Genomic DNA, 23,287 nt, shown 5'->3' on the forward strand with positions numbered 1-23,287 from the left:
ACGCTAGCCAACTGCATCCCATGCCTTGGCAACTAGGACTGCTTAACCCTTAAACTATGGTTCAGTGATAGGGCAAACACCTGAACTTGACCTACCAAGCTGCCTAAGAAGAACTCAACACTCGGAAAGTCTTCTCAGTTGGTGAAAGTAGGCCCCTCTGGAAAGTGCAGCACACAGAACTCACCTTGACAAGCTGCCTCCTCTCTCTGCCATCTGATCCAACACAATCTATTATTTTTGGTAGATTGACACCACCTGCTAGGCGAAACTCAGGCTTGAATGATCGTACTGTAACCAAATTTTCATACTTTCCACTTGGATCCACCTAAAATTGTAAATATTTTCAGATATCACTTTGTCTCATTCGTCTACTAAGTTTGAGTACTGCCTTTCAATAGTAGATTTAGAAGGTGGTTTACATCATAAAAAGATACAAATTATAATCCATTAAATGAACAATACAAGATGACAAACTATTGCTGTAATGACAGCTCTCTCTCTAAATGGGCAACATGCTCAGCAGAACCTTGTCTAATTCATTCAGTTCTCATCTTGTCATCATATACCTTTATTGGCATATCAATAGTCACAGAATAGACAATAATACAAGCAATAAATACAGACTCCATCAAATAAAAGATTTCAGTTCACTCAATTCCAGAAACATTAATGCTTGCTAATGTGACTATGCAGGAACTATTACTGAGAAAAATTAAGCTTTATTTACCTTAATTTCCAAGGTAGGTACCACAACATCATCTAGGTTCTTTAATTTCATAATAGGTTGATCAGATGGGATACTTATGCCTCCTGCATTAATAATAAAGGCATGTACTAAACATCTATTTATACATTAACATTGTATTTTGAAAGGTGGGTCACTGGGCCCTTGCATAAGAAGAAACAATTTATAACATTTCTCTCGATATTAGAGAAATCATTCCAAATATCTCAGTATCACCTATGTTCCAGCAAACTTGCACTTATTTATGCACAGTTTGGATTAGTCAGCTGGGTTAGAAGGTAAGTAAAGCACCTAGTTCTATAGGAAAAATACTTTTCACAAAATCAGTCACAAATGTATATGGATGCTGTTCTCTTCAAGCTATTATCAGTACTGGTTTCATTCCAATAATGTCATCCCCCTTTCCCATCACTTACTTCTCTGAGATTTCCAGGGACTTGCATCCAAGTTTGCCAAAATTATATAAGCATCGCAAAGTGCTTCAACACTTCTCACCATATCGGCTCTTTGACACTTTATAATGTTAATTATATTGCTGGCAGCCTCCATGCGATCCTACAGAATCAAAAAAAATAAAATACCATTCAAAATACAAGTTGTACATTCCCTGTATTTCAGATGAAAATCAGCTAGCACTGTGGGGGAGGGAAGAGGATGGGGAATAAATAGGAAACGGAACAATTTGCTGCTGTGCAGTGTTGAATGTGGCACAGTGATAAGCTGAACAATCTGCTGCTGTGCAGTGTTGAATGCGGCACAGAGTGGTAAGCTGCAGTACTGCAGTCCAAGCTCTGCTCACAACATGAGTTCGATCCTGGCGGAAGCTGGGTTCAGGTAGATGGCTCAAGGTTGATTCAGCCTTCCATCCTACAAGGTCGGTAAAATGAGTACCCAGCTTGCTGGGGGGAAAGTGTAGATGACTGGGGAAGGCAATGGCAAACCACCCCATAACAAAAAGTCTGCCATGAAAACAACATAATGTGACGTCACCCATGGGTCCGTAACAACTTGGTGCTTGCACAGGGGAGGGGACTACCTTTACCTTTTTATTGTTGAACAATGTGGAAATCAGTAACTCTAACACTGACCACGCACATATGGAACATATGCTCAGCCTAAAACTACTGCAGGGTTGAATTAAATCACAAAAAATACAGCAAAATTCAAGTACCATGTCCAAGGGGGAGATTTCCTTTGGTGCATTTTTAGTTAGTCTGCTTTGTCTTGCTGCTTCTGGTTTGGTCAGAAGTTCATCCTTGTTAGCATTTGCTAAAGCCAAGATTATAAATAAAGTGTGATGTGGATGATCTAGAGAAATCCTTGCTATAAGCTATAAGGAAATATAAATAATATTGGAAAATGTTACCTGTGACCTTAGTGTTTAAAAAGCACCGAAGGTTTAATAATATTCAAAATGATTTAATTCTATATTGGCCATGTTTTATATATCCCAATTAGTGCTTTTTGTACAAACACAACTTTAAAACATAAGTAAAATAAACTATGAATGATTACTTAGAAGTCCTATAAACATTAATTTTATTTAAATTATTTCTGTATTGTATCATATGCATAAAACACTTGAAGGACTAAGAGAAATAAAATACTTTATAAATCTATCAGTAAAAATAATATTAGCAGCAGTAACCACACTAAAACAATAAAAGCTTCAACAGTAAAAGTGTTACAATATACATTTTAGCTACAGATAAAAACCACCAGTCTAAGGAGAAAACAACATCCAGTCCACTAAGCAAAAACACAAATTGCCAATTGCCTGAGTAAATAGAAACACATTCATCTGGTGCCTAAACCTTTGGAAGGAATGTGCTAGGCAGCCAGTGCTATGGAAGGAGTTCTACAAATGAGGTGCCACTGCTGAAAGGTCTTACAACTTTTGGCCACCCATTGCAAGGACTCATAAACAGAGCAATTAAAATAATGACCAATGCTTGGGGAGACTTATATAGCAAAAGAGGGCCTTTAAGAAGGCCCAGCCTGTTTATTATTTCAAAAATAAATACGAGCCCTTTGAACTGGGATTAGAAATGAACTGGAAGCTTGTGAAACTCTGGCTTTCAACTATTCTGCCATATTTTCCTGGGTGGAGATGAAGAAACCCATCACTACTGAGGAAAGCTCTGTTGGCTGACTGCTCTGCACAGACAGAACAAAGGCTAAGAAGTAATTATACTCTGCAGCCATCACTGCCACAAAGGAGGCTCAAAGGTGTGCTCAAACTCTTATTCAGTCATGGATCTCTTTCTAAGAAGACACTAAATCACTTCCAACTAACAACAAAATATACCAACATTACAAAAAGAAAGCACTAAAATATAATGTAACACCATAAATTTCCCTTTCCTTATGAAGAAAGGTTAAAACACTTGGGGCTCTTTAGCTTGGAGAAACATTGACTGCGGGGTGACATGACAGAGGTTTACAAGTTCTGCATGGGATAGAGAAGGTAGAAAAAGAAGTACTTTTCTCCCTTTCTAACAATACAAGAACTTGTGGGCATTCAATGAAATTGCTGAGCAGTTGGGTTAGAACTGATAAAAGGAAGCACTTCTTCACCCAAAGGGTGATTAACATGTGGAATTCATTGCCACAGGAGGTGGCGGCAGCTACAAGCATAGACAGCTTCAAGAGGGGAATGGATAAGTATATGGAGCAGAGGTCCATCAGTAGCTATTAGCCACAGCTTATTGTCGGAACTCTGTCGGGGCAGTGATGCTCTGTATTCTTGTGCTTGGAGTGGGGGGCACAGTGGCAGGGCTTCTAACCCTACTAGTGAACCTCTTGATGGCACTTCGGTTTTTTGGCCACTGTGTGACACAGAGTATTGGACTGGATGGGCCATTGGCCTGATCCAACATGGCTTCTCTTATGTTCTTATGGTCTTAAATATCTTCAACGTCTAATAAAGCAAGTGTACAATGCAAGTGAAAATCTGTTATGGAAAAAAAGAGATATATTTGCATGTCACAGGAAGGAAAGGTTTAATGGCTGACGATCAATTACATTATTCAAAATGTGATGAAATCCTAGGCCTCCCATCATCTTGGTTCCCATTCTAGCAGCCAATTGGTACATCAGAGGCAAAAACTTGTAGGATGGTATTTTCTCTGCCTCAGTCTGTTGCACCGCAGAAGGACATGTAATACAGAGGAAACAAAATCAACAGGAGAAAAGATTTAATATTTAAAAACCACAACATGCATATGCAAATATCAATGCATTTAAAAACATTTTTCTAAACATAATGGATGTCAGATATGTAAATGGCTACTCTTTTGGTACCTAAATATTGTATTACACAGTTTTTAGACAACTACCAGATGATTATATGAACACAAGAAAAAAATCAGCTTTCATAGACATGACTATCATGTATAGACAGAAGACAAATAGGGTAACTTGCACAATGTGTCAGAAGACAAACTCTTCATTCTGACAGTATTTTGTAAGTAGAAGAAAATACACACATATACACACACAAACACAATTAAAGAAAGACGAAGTCAAAAAGGAGAGATGTTTGGGAATTTAATATAAACATATTAAATTACTCTGCTCTGGTTAGACCTCACCTGGAGTATTGTGTTCAGTTTTGGGCACCACAGTTTAAGAAGAATATAGACAAGCTGGAACGTGTCCAGAGGAGGGCAACGAAGATGGTAAGGGGTCTAGAGACCAACTCCTAAGAGGGAAGGTAGAAGGAGCTGGGTATGTTTAGCCTGAAGAGATGACTGAGAGGTGATATGATCACCATCTCGAAGTACCTGAAGGGCTGCCATACAGAGGATGGTACAGAATTGTTTTCTGTTGCCCCAGAAGGTTGGACCAGAACCAACGGGTTGAAATTAAATCAAAAAAGTTTCCGGCTCAACATTAGGAAGAACTTCCTGACAGCTAGAGCGGTTCTTCACTAGAATAGGCTTCCTATGGAGGTTTTTAAAAAGAGGCTAGATGGCTGAGAGCGCTGGTTCTGTGAATTTTGCAGATCATGGGAGGGAGGGCGAGAGGGGTTGCGTCGGAGCTTGGTACTTGTGCCCACTTCTTGCACACCAAGGGAGGTTTTTGCCATCTTCTGGGCAGGGAGCAGGGGTCACTGGGGATGTATATGTGTGTGAGGGAGGTATTTGTGAATTTCCTGCATTGTGCAAGGAGTTAGACTAGATGATCCTTGAGGTCCCTTCCAACTCTATGATTCTATAATCAGGACATATATTTAATATGTTACATCATGTTAAGTAAATGACTTACATTAAAAGAGCAACTATTGGTAAAGAAAATTAAGGAAGCCTCAATGGAATGTGGAGTTCAAGCATGAAAGTTCCACATCAGACCAAAGTAGGAGTCAAGTGCACCTTTAAGACCAACAAAGTTTTATTCAGAATGCAAGCTTTCTGATGAAGTGTGCTTAGAGCACACGAAAGCTTACATTCTTGTCTTAAAGGTGCTATTCGACTCCTACTTTGTTCTACTGCTTCAGACCAACACGGCTGCCCACTTGGATTTATCCACATCAGACCAGATCTGCTTCCAAATGGAGGTGTGAAAAAATGTCCCTGCCACAGCAGCGGCAGCAAGCACCATGGAGACAAGCGGGAATGGCCTCCTCTCCCCACCCCCTGCTCCTCCCCCTTCTCTCCTCATGTCTATGAAAGAAGGCAGGCACAAAGGTCACTGCACTGACCCTCCCACATCCTCTCACTTTCCTCTCACAGCTCAGCCAGAAAAGGGGAGGAGAGCCCTGTAAAAGGTTATGGGGGGAAGGACAGGACACAGCAGTGAACTTAGCTTCTCCTCGGGAAGCTCATGCACACTGCAGTTCCTCCTCATACAGAGGCTGGACATTCTTCTGCAGCCCTCTGCAGATTGCTTTTTGAGCCAGACTGAAATAGGCTTCCCCCCCATCCCTTGTCATAAAGGAGAAAGCCCTGGGTACACCACAAATCATGCTTTGAATTAACACATTCATGTGGTCATTTCCCACTAATGTGAGAGTTTCCTGCTTTCCAGGTGAGGAAATATCCCCCTGGGGAGTCAGCCTAACTTCTCCTTGAGTAGAGGCTATGTAATTTACAAGAATGAGACAGCAGCTGTATAAATGGAATAAACTCCCAAATGCTGCTGTATCCTGTGTTCACCAAACTCACCCTTCTGCAGATACTCATAAACAAATACAGGAGTAGGAAAGCTATAGAGAAGCCAACCTTAATCATAGCATTGACATCAGAAACTCCAGAGTTCTCAAGCCAGAGTGAACAAAGCCGAAAGATCCACATGTCATATTCTTCTCCACTCAGTAAACAGCTTATGTAGTTCTCGACCGCTTTGCATAGGAAACGTCTGCAATCTTCTCTCAGTGCACGAAGTGCACGTTCATCAAGTTCAAGCTCTCGCTGAACTTTGACTGTGTATCTTATCAACAAAGATTTAGAAATAAATTAGTTACATTCATGGCATGTATGCAACCATCCAAATACTTCATGCAGTGGGACATCCTTGCAACCCAGTACTCTGAGCCCCATGAAATTTCTTTCCCAAAGATCAGCAGAGCCACAGAATCAGCAAAAAGGTGAAAATGAAAGTCTACAGTGGGAGGAGAGACTGCTGCCCCCTCTTCTGAAGACTAAACTGCCATTAAATCAGATGAACTCTAAGCTCACAACTATTCAACCAGCTACATGACCCTCATTAGCTTATTTTCCATTAATGGGTAACATGGCAGTCATCTTTGCCATCAATGCTTCAATTAAGAGACTTACCTGTTAGTCTGAATCTTATGCTCTCTTAGTAGGCCAACTTCCTCCTTGGCTGCCATCAACAAAGCTTGCTTGTTTTCGAATTCTGAGGATTTCATATAGTTTTCAATTCTTTGATACTGAGTATCTGAAAAACGAGCCAGAGACAGAAACGCCTTCATCTTCCCACTCTTTAGCTCATCACTGTGGTCACCATTTTGGCTTCCTGCAACCTCTACTGCCTGGAAAGAACATTATAAGAATGAGAATAACCCATGCTGGCTACTTAATGATTAAATTAAAACTCAACTATAAAGATGCAGATAAAATATCTTTAAAACTATTACAAAATGTAATTTTCTTGATTGTTTTCCAAAGTTGCCTTATTCAGTCCTTTACCTTTTCCAAGTAATTCTGCATAATGACTGTAGGATTTTCCAGACAAGTCTCTGCTAACCAGCTTCCACATAATCTCAAACATTCTGTGTAAATTAATTTCAGGTTTGGGTCTTTTTCAACCTTAGACAAACAAAAATATTCAAATATATTAACAAACAATTGTTTGTAAAGTACAGTGAGACTCCTTCCCAACACACTGTGAGCACACTTCATTTTAACCCCCTTTTAGATCAAGTGCATCTAGGTGCATTTTGGTCCAGTTAATCACTGCATACTGCTTTCTTTGTCTTCAAGATTTAAGACAATTTCTTTGTCTTCAAGATTTAAACAATATAGTTATCAAGACAACCAAATATACCACATTACCATGAACCAATCTTCATCCAGTTTCTTGATCATCTTCTTCAGTATACTCAATGCTAGGCTCTCTTCCTTTTTAGCCCAGAACACCTGCGCTTCCTCCAACTGCCATTCAGATACCCCGTGTCTCACTGGGCTATCCTGTTTAATTTGAAACATTGCTCTTTCTGGAAGCTGAAAAAATAACAATTGTTCACATTCTCCTTTTTTTTTTTTTGGTGAGATGTGGTCCATTGACATACATTTCCAAAATCCAAATATACTATGTTACTGTTAAAACCCATGTGCATGTATATCACATCTAGTCCAATGTTTTCCAGAAAACTGTCCTTTCAACAACACAGGAGCTCAAGCATGTGTGTTCTACTGCTAGCATGCAATCAACATTCAACCCTTTACTCTTTGAGTCAAGAGGAAAGGTGGGTATAAATCAATATATCTAGACCCATTATGCCACTTTTATGAAGCACAGGACAGTACCAGCAGCACAAGTAATTCTTTTGTGACTGCCATCTAACTAAGATTTGGATGTTGGAGAACTCTAGATCCTATTGAGAACAGAATCTGCAAACAGATAGTGGAGGCCATAGATAATAAAAAACCCTTCTCTATGGTGCATTTCAAGTAACTCAAAGTCCTTCACAAACATTATGGTACAAATGACCACAGCTGCCCAGGATTGCAGTGGAGTACAAGCAAGATATAGGAGCTTGTGTTAGCTGCCTACCAATTGCTAGAGTGAGATGAAAAGCAAACTGTGGACTTTTAAGCCCACAGTTCATGCTCTATAACAGCAACAGGGTGAGCATGGTGGAACCCTACCAGCTGACTTTCCGCTGGCAAAATGCATTGTTCCCTAAATTGCCCTTTCCCCCCCAAAAAATGCTATTACAGAGAAAAAAGCCACACAGATTGGGGTGGGAGAACAGTGAGATTGGTACCAGACCCCTCCACGCTTTTGCTCCAGCAGAAAGCTAGAAGAATCAAACTTCTACTCTAGACCACTTATCACAGATGAGTAACCCGCAGTGTCCTTCCATCTGCCTTCTCTGCCTCACAATTAGAAGAGTAAATGGAAAGGCCATCTCTGCACTTCCATTCTCACAAACACCTTCAAGCCCAAAGGCATAAAGTTTTTAGCATTAGTGATAATGAATTCATTCAGAATAAAAAAACTATGAGCTTGTTAATGTAGGCGTCATGACAAGAGACATTTGGGCCTCCAGCTCTATGTCATGTTAACAAACAAAAGGGACTAATGACAGAATAATCTTAAGATTTGGAGTTTACAAAACCAAAATGATATACAAAAATGCAACAGTGAATCTTATTTGTCAATAACCGTGACAAATGAGTTCACAAGGTTTTTCAGAATACTACTATGCCTCATTTTAGCGTAAGGTAACATTGTGTATGCTTCTTCTGGGGAAAGTAAAAAGATAAGTATACTGATGCACCGTAATATTGTGCACTGTTGAAGAACAGTCCAACGATGGAAGCACACATGCCAAAACCACAAAGGCTTGACTTTCAGATCTTAAACTGTTTTTTCTGGGTTAGCAGATGTGGCTGCAGCTACAGGAGAAGGTTACAACAACAGTGGAGAACAAAAGAACTCTATTCTCATCCTGGAGAAGTCTCAAGAAGTCTAATTGTAAAAAATGAAGCCACCAATCTATAGCTAACGGGCCAGATCCCACAGTCATTTCTGCAGACAGAAAGAAAGAGCCAATTCTCACCTCCTATGGAAGACAGAGGCCTGGTGGCCCCATCCCCCAGATGCAGAATTTTGGGACACATTTTGGGCTGCAATGTGGGGAGGCGTCATTATCCTCTGAAAGAAATCCTTTGGTCAGCAAAGACTTTCAGCAGGATCCAAGCCAATATTCTAAGTCACTTAAGACATCCTTGCAAGCAGGTACCCTGAAAGCATGTCTAGATGGAATGTTTTGGACCCAATACCTGAGTGTTTTTGGCCATGCGAGCCAACCTCGACAGTTCCACAAGATGTTTAGTAAGAGTGTCTTTAATGCATTCTCTTTTGGCATTCTCGTTCTCCTTCTCCAGCAGGCCCTTCAGAATCACTGTGCGCAAAGCCATGATAGGCTCCTGGAAACGGAAATCGCTGTCCTGGAGAAGATGGGACTGGCCCTGCCACTTCAGATACATATAATTCAGTTGTTTGTTAGTAAGAGATCTGAAAGCAGAGTTGGGTATGAAAGAAAGTGATGAAGTTGCAGTGAGTATTAGCAAGTTATTTTTTTATTTTTATGAATTTATATTTTTTTATTTATATATTAAAAATTTTATTTTTGCAAATTTTGCAAAGTTTTTGCACAAAAGCACAAAGGTACAATTTTGAGGGATGGCGCTGATTTCAAATGACTGAACAAGAATCAAAATCTGTTGATAAACATTTTACTAGTCATATGCAGAAGAAATGTATTCTCTAATGGGAGAATGGTCTTGAGAGGTTCTGTGAGCTGGAGCATTCATTTGGATCTCTAAAATGCACCCTGAACTATAAAACATCTATTGTGACCATAATCAGTGATACACTGAGCATCACATTTCACATGCTTCAACATAATAATATTTTGCCAAGTCCACAGCTTGATCCAATGCAGAGGTAAAATGGAGAAACTGAACTACAACTAGAAATGAGCATGAACTGAACCACAAAGCAAAATTCATCACAAATTTTGCTGTTCATAGTTCATGAACAGAAGTTCTAACTTTTAAAGCTGTTCATGGATGGAGCAAAAAGTAGAGGTTTAAAGGAACTTTTTAAACCCTCACTTTTTGTCCTCTACAAAAGCCACAAAAACAGTTGAGTGGCAGGGAAGCACTCCCCACCGCTCAGCTGTTTTGGGCTGTCTTGAGCAGCCTCTTCAAACTTTAAAGCCCCCAAAACAGCTGAATGGCAGGGACAAGACAGCCCAAAACTGCTGAGTGGTGCAGCTATTAAAACGGACTGCACAAGACAGCCTAAAGCAGCTCAGTAGCAAGGAGCAAGGTGCTCCCCACTGCTCAGCTTTTTTTGGGCTTTCTGCAAACCCCATTGAAAGGGACTGCAGTTCCTTTCTATGGGGCTTGCAGGTCCACGAAATAGCTCAGCTTGCGAACAAGCCTTCTGGTTCAGTTCATGGTTCAGCCACGAACTATATTTCCCAGTTTGTGCCCATCGCTAACTACAACTTCTCCATGCATGCAGCTGTTCCCCCCCCACCCCCCACCCCAAAAAAAACCAGATTGGGATTAGCCAACAGCGGAATTTGTACTAGGAGTCAAGATACATTTCTTCATCAGTTGATTCTCTGAAGTTAAGGTTCAGCAAAATGATGCTTCACTAAGTCTCACATAACACTTGTTTTCAGCATTGGCAGCCCAAAACATACGTTCCTGGATTGGGACTGTGACAGAAATCCTAAAACCTCACTAGAGGCTCAAGAGTGCCTCCTAGAGCATCTGGGATCTTGGATATCTGGGGTTTACACTAAAATATAAATCCTTTACAAAAGACTTTGTATCTGGGGTTTACGCTAAAATATAAATCCTTTACAAAAGACTTTGTTTTTGGCTTTGTTTAGCAAAATTTATTTATCTGGAATACTTCTCTTAATCTCTTCTTAACAAGCTAGATAGCATGGTATTTTCCAGAGTTTCTACCCATTTACTTCGTTATTGGTCTAGTGCTGTGCTAGAAGGATAACTTCTCAGTAGGTCAATCTAGATGTTCTCAGGAGGTACCTGAGTGGTGGCAGCTGGTTACTAGGGCAGTTTCCAGGAAAAATAGGGTCACACTGTAAATGATGTCCACTGAGATCTTCTGTGCAGGCACACACTGCGGATTGCACATATGTAGGCCTACAATGGCAAGATCTTCTAGCTTAAAACCTTCAGGGGGTATCCATGGTCCTATGGAGTCATTGTACTTGTTTCCTTCCCAAAAGTCACATGGTCCAATGGCACACCATCCTGACTCTTTCAGTTCCATCTGAGCCACCACAATCATTTGATAATTTGTGTCTGTAGTGGGGCAGGTGGTAAAGGCTGTTAAGATTAAAGGGAATGTTAGGAGAATGACCTACTCTATCAGGACAGTGTGCCACTGGACCACGTGATCGTTGGTAGGGAAATGGGTACAATGACTCCACTCGGCATGGGGATGCCTCCTAAAGGTTCTAGGCTAGAAAATCTTGATGTTATAGGCCTGCACATACACAGTCCCCAGTGTGGGACTGCACAGGAGACAAAGATGAACCCTTGATCTAAGAAAGTTTCCCAGCAAGAAAAGGCAGTTTTCTCCCTGCCTTCTGTAACAGGTACCTATCAACCTCCATGCTGGCAGACTCATAAAACATGACATTATGCCAGCAGTGCAACGTAATTATGCTGACATATCACGTACACAAGTTAAGTCAAACACTTTGTCACAGAATGCTAATCTCTGTGCTAATAAAGGCCACATTTAGATGTTACAACAAGTCTATGTCTATCTGTGACAGGCAAGAACATGACTTGGTTGCCATGCCCACCCGCTTACTCAGCTCTTCCCATTCCCAGGCAAATTGGAGTTTGTTTCCTTTCCACAAACCAAGATTTAAAACCATAATGTGCAGGAAGGAAAGGAACTCTGGTTTGCCCAATTTGTGCATAAGGGAAGGAGTACGGAGGTGTGGTAAACAAAATGTTTGTCCCTGTCATGAACAGAGGTTTGTAGTTTCAGCTACACTGCTATTCCACTGTGGTCCCTAATTTGGTTTGGATTATGAACAGAGGTTTATCATGAGGTCTGAATGTGGGCAAGGTGTCAGCTAAGCAGCAGATGCTCTCTCTCTCGCTCTCTCCACACACAGCACAGTGAAAATGACACATTAAAAGAAACAACAAAATACCTGGAGAAAAGTTGTCCTGTGTGTTCCAACTCTCCTATGGTCTGCAGTCTGCAAAGAGTTGGCAGCAAGGAATACACAGACTCAAGACTACCTTTAGATAGCTCTTCTACTTCCTTGACTCTATGAATATAAGAAAGATTATGGGAACTCTCGTGCCATTTACTCTCAAAGTAATTTAAAATAGCACCAGAGAACAAAGTGTTTTGTTCCTAAGCACACTTAATATACTCATACATTTTAGACAAGACAGGTTTCAAGAGGGGAAGGTACTGTGGCTCAGTGATACCAACATGCACTTCATGTGCAGAATCTCTAACATGTTCCATTAAAAGATCTCCAAGTGTCAGTCTGGGGAGACCTTTCTCTGTTTGAGATCTTGGAGAGCTGCTGCCATTCAGAGCAAGCAACACCAAGCTAGACAGACCAGTGTCCTCCTGACTCACTATAAGCCCAGCATCAGTTCAAAATTTCTCATATGAAAATAAAACTGGACTGAAGCATAGTCCTCTAGTTTATATGATGTCTGATTTAAAAGGAGCACTATAAAACTAAACAAGGATGCTGAAAGGTCAAATACATTCTACAGGTTTAATTTGCCCCACCCAGACCATCCCTCTTGGTGATGTCTTGACAAATTTGAGTAGCTTAACTTTTTTTGGCATCCATTCAAGTTTAGGCCTTCTCACTGATTATTAAGATGGAAAACTCATTAGAAACTATATAGGCCTCTTATACAAGTGAAGAAGGTGGCTGGTTTTGCATTCATCTCTCAATATACATTGTGACATTCAAAAAATCAAAAGAGTAAAAGCCTAGAACATATACATTAGCATTTCATCTTGCAATACCACATGCAGCATATTGGTGAAATGAGATATTTTCAAGACTTGCTATTTACCTGGCACACTTAAGTCTTTTGTAAAAAGTAGGAAATTCCTTGTCCCTGAAACATTGAAGAGCATCATATAGAGATTCATGGTAGCCTCTTTCTTCTGTCTCATCTCTTAAAAGCAACCAAAAGAAATGCAGATGTATAGAAACATACAGAAATAATCTTTAACTGGCATACCGGCTGCCATTACAAGTAGAGAGATACAGCTTTTATTTGGTATGAAAAAATTTGGTATGAAAAAAATATAGCTACAGTAAGATGTTAAAGCACCACAGTTTAAAAAAAATAGAGACTTTGTATTACTTGACGGAAGAGATCTGGTCCCACTGCATATTCTTCCAAGCCGCCTGATAACGAAGCTCTTGTAATTCCAACGAGCATTCAGGGTTGTCCAGTTCTAGTCCTTTTAAGTAGATGGAGAGGGTGTCACATAGCCCAAAATTCTGCAAGGCCTACAATCCATGAAATAAAAGGTTAACATCTGAATAATCAGATTTGACATTTGAAGATACTCCCAATATTACCAAGTGAAATTTCATTTCATTCCATTTCATTTTTTAGATTTATATCCCGCCCTATCCCGCAAGCGGGCTCAGGGTGGCTTACAACAATAAAACAACAGAGTTAAAATAATATAATAAAAACAGACATTACAAAACAGGAGCAGCACAGTAAACAGTCTTACAGACATAGATGGCAAACAGCATGTGGCTGATGGCTTACAGCATAACATAACACTATAATGGTGAAATGCTGGAGGAAGTGTTGACTTTCAAAGGATGCCCGCTGGATTAATTAAAAGCCTGCCAGAAGAGCTCCGTCTTACAGGCCCTGCAAAATCTTGATAAGTTCCGCAGGGCCCAGATCTCCAGTGGGAGCTCATTCCACCAGGTAGGGGCCTGAACCGAAAAGGCCCTGCATCCTACTGAGACTTGTTGGATATTTGAGGTATGACATTTTGGATCAAGACGTGCCAAGGTAAAAACACACACACACATCTTCTTACACAGTCACACACAGTGTTCAGGAAGTCCTTTACATAAAGGGAAGACCCAGAAATGTTGCCATAGAGGAAACATGGTGTTATGAAAACTTACCTAATATTACCTTGGCCAATAAAAAAACTGAACACTAAAATAAAAAATAAAACTGAACACTATTTAATTCCTGATACCAGGAACCCTTGATCACTTTAGTCACCTATTAACAAGCTATACTGTATTATGAATTACCTCTATTATTCCTGCTTGCCGAGTTGAGGGTGGAAGGCTTGTTTCCAGGTCATAAGTGACCAGGGCTTTCCCCCATACTGCTTCATGCTCATAAGTTCTTATCCTGTTACACATAAAGAATAGTGCAAAGGTTTATAACATCCAGCCTTCATGCATACATTTATATTATTTTACCATATAATACCAGAATTTTGTGAGTCACTTTGAGAAAATACATGATAAAAATATTTTTTAAAAAATGAAATGCAAAATAGATGAAGAATAGATGATTATCTAACAAAACTGATACCTAGCTAAAGGCTGCAACATTCTTCCTCCACCGCAGCCATACAGACTATCTGGCTCTCCTATGCTTCTGTATATATCCATGAGAAGGTCCTAAATCCAACAGAGGAAAAAATTTTTTTGTCAGTTTTTCAATTCTAGTCTGCCAAAGATGCATGCAAGTACACTGCAGTGAATAAACTCTGTGACAGACACCATGCACACCCTGCATCTTGGCTCTCGCATAATAATGAAACTATCACCAACACCCAAAAGCAAACAATACAAGCAACCAACTACATGGCAAACTGTTATTTAAAAAGGAGTTTCAAACACAGACTGTGATACCATAGGAGGGAGTGCTGGTCAAAAGAGATAAAAAGTGTAAGTTCTATGGAGTGTGCTTGAGAACCTCTTTGGATTCTGTCCAGAGGCTATGATCACAGTGGCCAACCACAGTATGTGCAGGCTGTGTCAGGCCAAGGCCTCTCTAGCTCCCAGACTGCTATTTGAGTTCCAAGCATCATCTTTTCTGTGAATTATAATGAGTCTCTAGAGCACACTTCTTAGTATGTTGAAATCTGGCAGGGCCTTTTATGTTTAGTACAGTTTTCAGAGGTCAATGGGGCCACACAACTGTAATTTGTCCTGGTGACTGTAATCTACCTGTTAGCAGTTCTAGAAACAAAACTGTTCTCAGAAACACTACCACAAATACCATGTCCCAAAGCCTTACTACACCTGCAAGCTTATTCCAGTCTCTTCTTTACTCTTCTCACTCAAACTTGTAATGGTTAAGTTCTGGCTTCCTTCCTCAAATGCTATGTGTTTAGCTGCTTTGGAAGAAGACCTACAAGAAGAGAATTTTAAAAATAAATTAAGCAGATGGCAGGGGAGGGGCCACGGCTCAATGGCAGATGATTGGCTTGGCATAAAGGTCCCAGGTTCAACCCCTGGCATCTTTAGTTGAAAGGGACAGGTACTGGGTGATGAGAAAGAACTCCACCTGAGACCCTAGAGAACCGCTGTTAGTCTGAGTAGACAATACCAACCTTAATGGACCAATGGTTTGATTTAGTATAAGGCAGCTTCATGTGTTCATGTGTAGTGAAAGGTGGAACACATACATTATTATGCTTTTGTAAGGACTGCTAGATATCTATCTAAGCTATGGACAAGTACTAATAATCTGCAATTACTTGAGGGCCTGCCACTCTCTTCCCCAATGCAAACTGAACACACACATAGAGCTACCTTACACTGAAGCAGACCATTGCTCTGTCAAAACTGACTGATGGCTGCAACTCTCCAAGGTCCTGGAGATCTTTTACATCACCTTCTACCTGATCCTCTTAACAGTAAATGCTGGGGATTGCACCTGAAACTTTCTGCATGCCAGGCAGATGCTCTGCCACTGAGTCACAGCACCATGCCCCAGTCTAAATGCTTTGGAAGTTGTAAGGCTAACTTCTTACATACAATTGGAATTATTTTACCTATAGGATCTCAACAACTAAAATAATTATACAGGGCCCCTTCTGCTAATATATGACAGAAGTCAAAGTGCTTCTTATATGAACAGAATGTATTTTGGCTAGTTTTTTGGGGGGGTGGGGGTGGAATGTCTACGATTTCCACAACTACCGCCCTCAAACTGCAGCCTTGGTCCCCCAGCCCTCAGAAGCAACTGGGAGGAAGCATGGAAGCTGCAGAGAGAAGGAAGAAATGGGAGAGACCTGTCCCATCAGTTCTGTGCCACTTGCAGCTCCTGGAATCCAACCCACAGTTTCACTGACATCAGTTTTTATCTTTTACTGAAAAAGATGGGACAAAACTGTCATTTGCTTGATGAAAAGCTACATTTTTACATGTATCATATTTTTTTAGCATTAGGAATACAATAGTGGACTACAAACACTATTTTTTCTAAGGTAAGAGGTATGACTCAAAGTCAAATTCATTACAAGAGCACATATATTAGCCAATAAATCAGATGCACAGGCATAGATTGTATTTAACAACGGTACCTTTTCTGTTGCTTGTCTAAATTTATCTTGTCTGCATACATTTCTACATATAGCAAAGCTGTGAAGTGAGCCGCACAAGACTGGGCTGTCATAGCAACTTGAAGGTAGTTTAACTCCAGCCAAAAGCTGTCTTCAAAGACTGTACTGGAAGGACTCCTAGAAACATAAAATACTACTCATAGATGCATTTGCCCCATCTTTCAAGTTTGCTTTTAACAGAAAGGCGCCCATATTGTTTAACATAACAACATAAGATTAACATAGATTAACATAACAACATAAGAAGAGTCCTGTTGGATCAGACCAACAGTCCTTCCAGTCCAGCATCCTGTCTCACACAGTGGTCAACCAGGTCGTCAGAGAGCCAGTTTCGTGTAGTGGTTAAATGTGTTGACTTTTATCAGGGATAACTGCGTTTGATTCCCCACTCCTCCACGTGCACCTGCTAATGTGACCTTGAGTCAGTCACAAGTTCTCGCAAAGCTGTTCTTCTCAAGAAAAGTTTCTGTTAGGGCTCTTGGAGCGCTACCTATTTTACAGGGCGTCTGTTGTGGGGAGGGGAAGGGAAAGGAGAATGTAAGCTGGTCTGAGACTCCTTCAGGTAGTGAAGGGTGAGATCAGGGCCGGCCCTAGACTGTCTGGCACTCTAGGCAAGGCTAACTTCTGGTGCCCACCTCTGAACTGATAACATCATCGAGTCACATAAGAGGCACCCAATTTGATGCCCCCAGAATCACCTAGTTTGCCTAGTGGCAGGGCTAGCCCTGGGTAGGATATAAATTCAAACTCTTCTTCTGTTCTCAGGATGGCTATCAACAGGGCATAGAGGCTGAGGCCTTCCCCTGATGTTACCTCTTGGCTCTGGGGTTCAGAGGATTAATGCTTCTGAATATGGAGATTGCCCTCAGTCACCATTGCTTGTAGCTGTTGGTAGACTTATCCTCCATGAATCTATCTAATCCCCTTTTAAGGCTGTTAATTCCTGTAGCCATCACTATATCCTCTGGCAGTGAATCCCACATTTCAATCACTCTCTGTGTAAAGAAATATTTCCTTTTGTCCATCCTGAACCTACTGCCCATCAGCTTCATTGGATGCCCTCAAGTTCTGATATTTTGGGACGGGAGGGGGGGGAGTTTTATTTGTCAACTCTCTCGACTCTATGCATAATTTTATAAACTTCTATCATGTCCCCCTTTAGTTGTCTCTTCTCTAAACAGAAAAGTCCCAGGACTTTCAGCCTTTCCTTATAGGGAAGGTGCTCCAACACCTGAATCGTCTTGGTTGCCATGAAAGGCAGCTTGGTGTAGTGGTTAAGAGCAGCAGACCAGGTTCAATTCTCCACTTGAAGCCAGCTGGGTGACCTTGGGCAAGTCACAGCATAGCTCACCACCTAGTAGTGTCAAAAAAGAACTACAGCTTTAGGCTGCCAGACTATCATTAGGGATCTCCTGCTTATTCTACACACAATGTCATATGATAATTTATTCTAATTTTTAATCTTGGTTTCCCTTCTCTGTACTTTTCCCTTTTGCCAGTCATTATTTAGTCTGACATTTAGTGGTTATTACGGTTCATGATTTATTTTTGAAGAAAACAGCTTGTGGGCAGACCAAGAGATGTAATGTAATCTGGAGAGAGAAAAAGGTTTGCTACTTCAGAATGATTACATATTATTAGAAAGATTGTAGAAGTTGCTTGAATTTAATATATAGCACTCTTCAAGGATGAACACAAAGAAACATTCATTTACATATTTTGAACTGTCATAAAGTACTTCCTTTCCCTGCACCATAACAACATTTTTGTTCAAATGGGTTAAGTTACCACTTTGGTATGATACAAGTACAATAAGGTAACACAAACAGCACACATAAATTAAACACACCTCTTTTGCCGCCTTAAGTAGTCAACCACAGCAAGCATTGCCCGTCGAGACACTTTATCCAAATTTCCACAAACAAGGGTTTCTGAGTCTATGTTGTAAAAAGTCAAGGATTAGACTACTGATGTATAATACTAATTCATACTGCTGTTTTTCAAGCAAAAAAACAATATCCCAAGTTTCACTTTGAAAACCTAAGTGATTTAGAATCCCTATTTCAATTCATCTTTGTAAAAATCACCTAGGGCACTTCACTGATATACCCATTTTAAATTGATGGAGATTTCTCCATAGACATCAAAATTATGTTTAGGGAGTGGCAGGAATCTGAACCCAGCGAAAAATTCCCTCTAGTGGACCATGCCGCTGAGATACAATTTCAATTCATATTTCCTCTTTTGATAAAGTTAACAGAAAGATATGGATATCTGGCAATATAAATTTGTCAAAATTAATAGTGTGTTTCCATGAAATTATTATTTGAAAGAAAAACACACCTCTACTCACTCCTTAAAATTCTCACAACAGTACTCGCTTTGACAGCACATATACTAAATTCTCACAACAACCTATGCACTGCAATCTGTCTTCTACTTTAAAGCCCACCTTCCATGAAGCCTGGGCTTGAACCCCCTTAATTCTAATTATCAGTTACAACTTAAGTATACCTAACTGCATTTGCTCATGTCCACTGCTTGTTAACTTTATCTCTCCCATTCTCTCTCCAATGCCAAATTTTTAAGTTGAAAAGCCAGAGAGGAAAGGAATCTGCACTGCTCCGCATAAACTGACAGTGGTGTATGAACAATCAATCACTTTAAAGGGAAATCAACAATTGTTCTGAAATCTGCTAAAACTCGTTACATTGCTGCACTGCATTGCACGGCAATGTTTATTGCATTATTTCACACAAATAATGTATTTTGGCAAAAAAGAGAATCTTTGTGGTATTACCTGGATCTGAATTTGCAGGTGTTGATGACCGACTGGGAGTCATAACATATTTGCAGCAGGTTGCAAAAAACATCTGGATATGTGTGGACAGCAGGGTTTGTCCAGATTCACTTGAATCATGAAGTAGGATATCATGAATCAAGTAGGGAAGGACAGTTTGACAAAAATTTGTTTGAACCTAGAATAAATGCAAAATAAACTGCTGAAAACTCACATTAGTTTTTAAAATATGTCTAATGTGGTCACTTTTGCTCAAACAACACACTATGACATAAATGTACTATGAACATCTTCTACTTACAATATTCACATACCAACAACTGATCTGTCGGATGAAAAATTGATGTAGTGACAGAATAACTATAAGCCAAGCCATAGAACACATAACTGTAGAAGAAAGGTGCAGTTGCACTACATTACCTCACACAAAGGCTTCAGAAACTGAAGGACTTCACTTTTTACCCCTCCACTGTCCAATAATGCACAAGTCAAGGTCTTAATCCAAACATCATGGCTTCTACTCTGAGGAATCCAAAGGCTTGTATTATCCAGATCTTCTAAAGGATTCTCTCTGACATTCACAGAAACTTCCAATAACTAAATATCATTTTTATTTGAAAAAAAGAGAAAAAAAGGAACCAGTAAAGCACTTTGACCAGTCATCTATACCTCTCCCTCCACAGCTAGTATCAACCTGAATCTTTCCTTGCTACATTCATAATTGTGGGGCACAAGTAAAATATTTGTTAAAAAGCTCTGAAGATAATTCCAGGTTTCATTCAAACTGTTTAGCATCAACCAAGTAAACAAATAGAAACAACAACATTTACAACAGTCATGCTTTTACTGTTATCAGCTCATAAAGGGCTACAAGGAATTACCTGATTCTACTTTTAAAATGTGCTGGCTCACAGTTGGAAGGAAACTTCTGAACATGACAACTTGGTACAACATTATGGTAGCAGATAAAATATTTTCCCAAATAAAATGAAAGGAAATTCCTAATTGTCAGTGTAAATTTTATGAGAAAAGGATTCTTGTCTTGTCATGCTTTCCATTAAATATTGTATCTGATCAATATAAGGAGAAACTAAATCTTATATTTACAGCTGAAGGGATATTGCAGACTGCATAAATGATTAAATCTGATGTTAGTTCATTATTTTAATAATCTATAGATGTTCACTGTTAGCCTAGCACCAATATTTACAAGTGTTGTTACATAAGTTAAATTCATGGTTACATGCAATTTATAATTCAAATTAATTAATTTTTTAAATGTGCTGCTTAAAAAACATCGCATTATTTCATCCTCAGGATGAGTAACACTGTAGCATACTTTGTGGAGCTTGACCTATGTCCCATATGTGCAGCAGTATATGCGGAGGGCACAAAGATTTGGCATCCTGCTATCACATGACGGAAACCAACAGTGGCGCCTGTAATTTTGGGTTAGTCCTCCTTGTTCAGATTGTACAGGAAAAGGACTGCTGAAGTTGTTAAACATTCTGGAACCCAGCCACAAATTGTGCAGGCTCTCAGCCTCCACTGGTCCTTCCCTACGAGGTCCTTCCTAGGCTCAAGAATCTGCACCTGCTACAGAACAGCAGGGCTGCCTACAGTCTTCCTCAATGGGCAAAGGAAAGAATGAATTAAGGTAGCAGACAGACTATGGCTTTATCAGGCTTCTCAGAAATATCAGGATTTCTGTTCCTTTAAATAATAGGGAAGGAAGGTAAAGGAGAAAATGCACTGAAAGGGCTTAAGGTTTGGAGAGATTAGCAGATCCTATCCTCAGAACCAGAACTGGGTGGTAATTCTTTTACCAGAAGGTTTGCTGTTGAAAATTTTGGGCTGGAATAGGAGGCATATCTGATCAAAGGTTTCCTCCATCAATGAGAGAAAAAGTTAAGGGTTTCTGCATATAGCTTTACACAACACAAAACACAGTACCTTTTTCTTAGATGCTCTGAAAGGATGTAGGTAGATAAGCATAGTGTTATCTTTGCTTTTATATGTATCCCAAAATCTGTGACCAGTTTTGGTGGCTAAAATGTTTTTCAAACAAGCTGCAGCAGCTGACCGAACTTCAATGCTAAAAAGAGGACAAACAGATAATATGATCATACACACTTATTTTAAACCAGTGAATAATTATCATATCCACTATTTAACAATATACTCACCAATGGTCTATTAAAGCATTATTTATTAAAGATAACATTATGAAGGTACACTGAAGTTCTCTGTCTTCAAAAAGATCAACTGCACTATAATAGGATGTGCCTTTATTGTGTTGAAGAGCTGTGGTAGAAAAATTTATAGGACCAATTTCTCCTAAACAGCTTCCAACTGCTTCTGCAAATGCACATATATTAAAAACACAGAGATTAATATATATATATATTAATCTAAAAGCATTATCCATACTAATCCATTAACAGAATATTAACATTAAAATATGACACTATATTTATTTATTTGATTTCTAGCCCGCCCTTCCCATAGAACAGGCTGAGGGCGGGTTACATCATAAAAACAGTCAACAATAAAAACAATAAAAGACCAGTTTAAAATATATAAAATCTAAAATTAGACAGACTAAGATGGCAAATTCTGCCTCACAGATGTGACCTATTGTCCAGGTCCTGCAGATCTTGTAGCGATGGGTTGGAATGAGGAGGGGGAGGCCGATAACAAGTGATGCCCACTGCCTCAGCTGAAAGCCTGGCGAAAGAGCTCTGTTTTACAGGCCCTGGGGAATTGAAGCAGATCCCACAGGGCCTGGATCTCCAGGGGGATCTCATTCTACCAGGCAGGAGCCAGGGCTGAAAAGACCCTGGCCCTCGTCAAGGTCAGATGGACGTCTCTGGGGTCGGGTATTACCAAAAGTTGTTGGTATTATGTTATGGTTATGAACGTTTATAGATGAACAACATTTCTTTGGCAGTATAAGAAAGCATGGAAATGAACTTTTCCTATTGCCGTTAAAGAAGCTGCACTCACTTAATTGGCTACTTACCCAGAACAGTATCAGTTGAGTTTACAGCTGTTTTTGAAAGCTGTAACAAGTCTGCCATCAACTTTACTATTATGCAGTCCTTTGGATTTTCTATTATTTGAAAAAGAAAATATTAGAATATTGTAAATTCCACTCAAGTCTACTCAGTGGGGTTTTACTCCCAGGAAAGTATTTGTATGATATGCCTCACTTCCCTGAATATTTCAAAATGTAAAACACTTATCCACATTTATTATTACTACATTTATCTCTAAGGGTTTTTTTTTAAGGATATGAATCAGAGGTGTACCCAAAGAAGCTTTCCCATCAGGCACTAACCAGCTCTGTTTCATCATGATGGCTGCATTATGTGATCTCCAACCCTGGATATATCAACTTAGTACAAAATGCATTTTGTTAGAAACAGTATTTCTAACAGCAGTCTCAGTACTAAGACTACAAGATACAGTATGCGCAGATGATCTCAAAATTCTTACCCTGAGATGCTTTCATAAGGTCCTTCATCTGATCTTTATGGTTTTCAAGGTGCTTGCATAAATCATTTAAGCCTTCAAGCCTCGTTATTGGTAAGGCATCAGAGATATTGAAGGATAGGAAATGATTAATTTCCTGCAAGTATCAATCAATTTTATATGAAGGATACAATGTAAATGGTTCTAAAATTAGATGTCATTACAAAGAAATACACGAGCACTGAAAGCTTCTGTTTTGCTTGCAGTGCACAGGACCCAAGTGACTGACTTTGAATGATTAAATGAAACACAGATGAACCTCACATATTCATCGGCAGTGTACTTGTAATCATTTTTCACAGTCTAAAAGTGTTACCAAAAACACATATACAACTGTAAAAAGA

The 23,287-nt window shown here is 39.7% G+C and overlaps 1 protein-coding gene across 1 annotated transcript in view; it reads right to left on the bottom strand.

Annotated features, from left to right (window-relative positions):
- The window catches only part of ATM (ATM serine/threonine kinase), a 60,141-nt gene that overhangs the window by 4,743 nt on the left and 32,111 nt on the right, over positions 1-23,287 (bottom strand). Inside the window, exons 31-54 of the mRNA XM_060234847.1 lie at positions 22,908-23,040; positions 22,432-22,521; positions 21,596-21,767; positions 21,363-21,504; positions 19,830-20,006; positions 19,410-19,587; positions 18,459-18,546; positions 16,571-16,726; positions 15,285-15,393; positions 14,569-14,657; positions 14,280-14,382; positions 13,351-13,499; positions 13,054-13,158; positions 12,156-12,275; positions 9,220-9,454; positions 7,264-7,431; positions 6,898-7,017; positions 6,523-6,740; positions 5,968-6,175; positions 3,770-3,883; positions 1,917-2,075; positions 1,162-1,300; positions 728-810; positions 185-325 (exon numbers count right to left, since the gene is read on the bottom strand). Coding sequence (XP_060090830.1) covers positions 185-325; positions 728-810; positions 1,162-1,300; positions 1,917-2,075; positions 3,770-3,883; positions 5,968-6,175; positions 6,523-6,740; positions 6,898-7,017; positions 7,264-7,431; positions 9,220-9,454; positions 12,156-12,275; positions 13,054-13,158; positions 13,351-13,499; positions 14,280-14,382; positions 14,569-14,657; positions 15,285-15,393; positions 16,571-16,726; positions 18,459-18,546; positions 19,410-19,587; positions 19,830-20,006; positions 21,363-21,504; positions 21,596-21,767; positions 22,432-22,521; positions 22,908-23,040 — 3,396 coding nt within the window. The remainder of the gene's footprint in view (positions 1-184; positions 326-727; positions 811-1,161; positions 1,301-1,916; positions 2,076-3,769; positions 3,884-5,967; positions 6,176-6,522; positions 6,741-6,897; positions 7,018-7,263; positions 7,432-9,219; positions 9,455-12,155; positions 12,276-13,053; positions 13,159-13,350; positions 13,500-14,279; positions 14,383-14,568; positions 14,658-15,284; positions 15,394-16,570; positions 16,727-18,458; positions 18,547-19,409; positions 19,588-19,829; positions 20,007-21,362; positions 21,505-21,595; positions 21,768-22,431; positions 22,522-22,907; positions 23,041-23,287) is intronic.

This window comes from Heteronotia binoei, chromosome 3 (genome assembly GCF_032191835.1).
Source record: "Heteronotia binoei isolate CCM8104 ecotype False Entrance Well chromosome 3, APGP_CSIRO_Hbin_v1, whole genome shotgun sequence".
Taxonomy (NCBI): domain Eukaryota; kingdom Metazoa; phylum Chordata; class Lepidosauria; order Squamata; family Gekkonidae; genus Heteronotia; species Heteronotia binoei.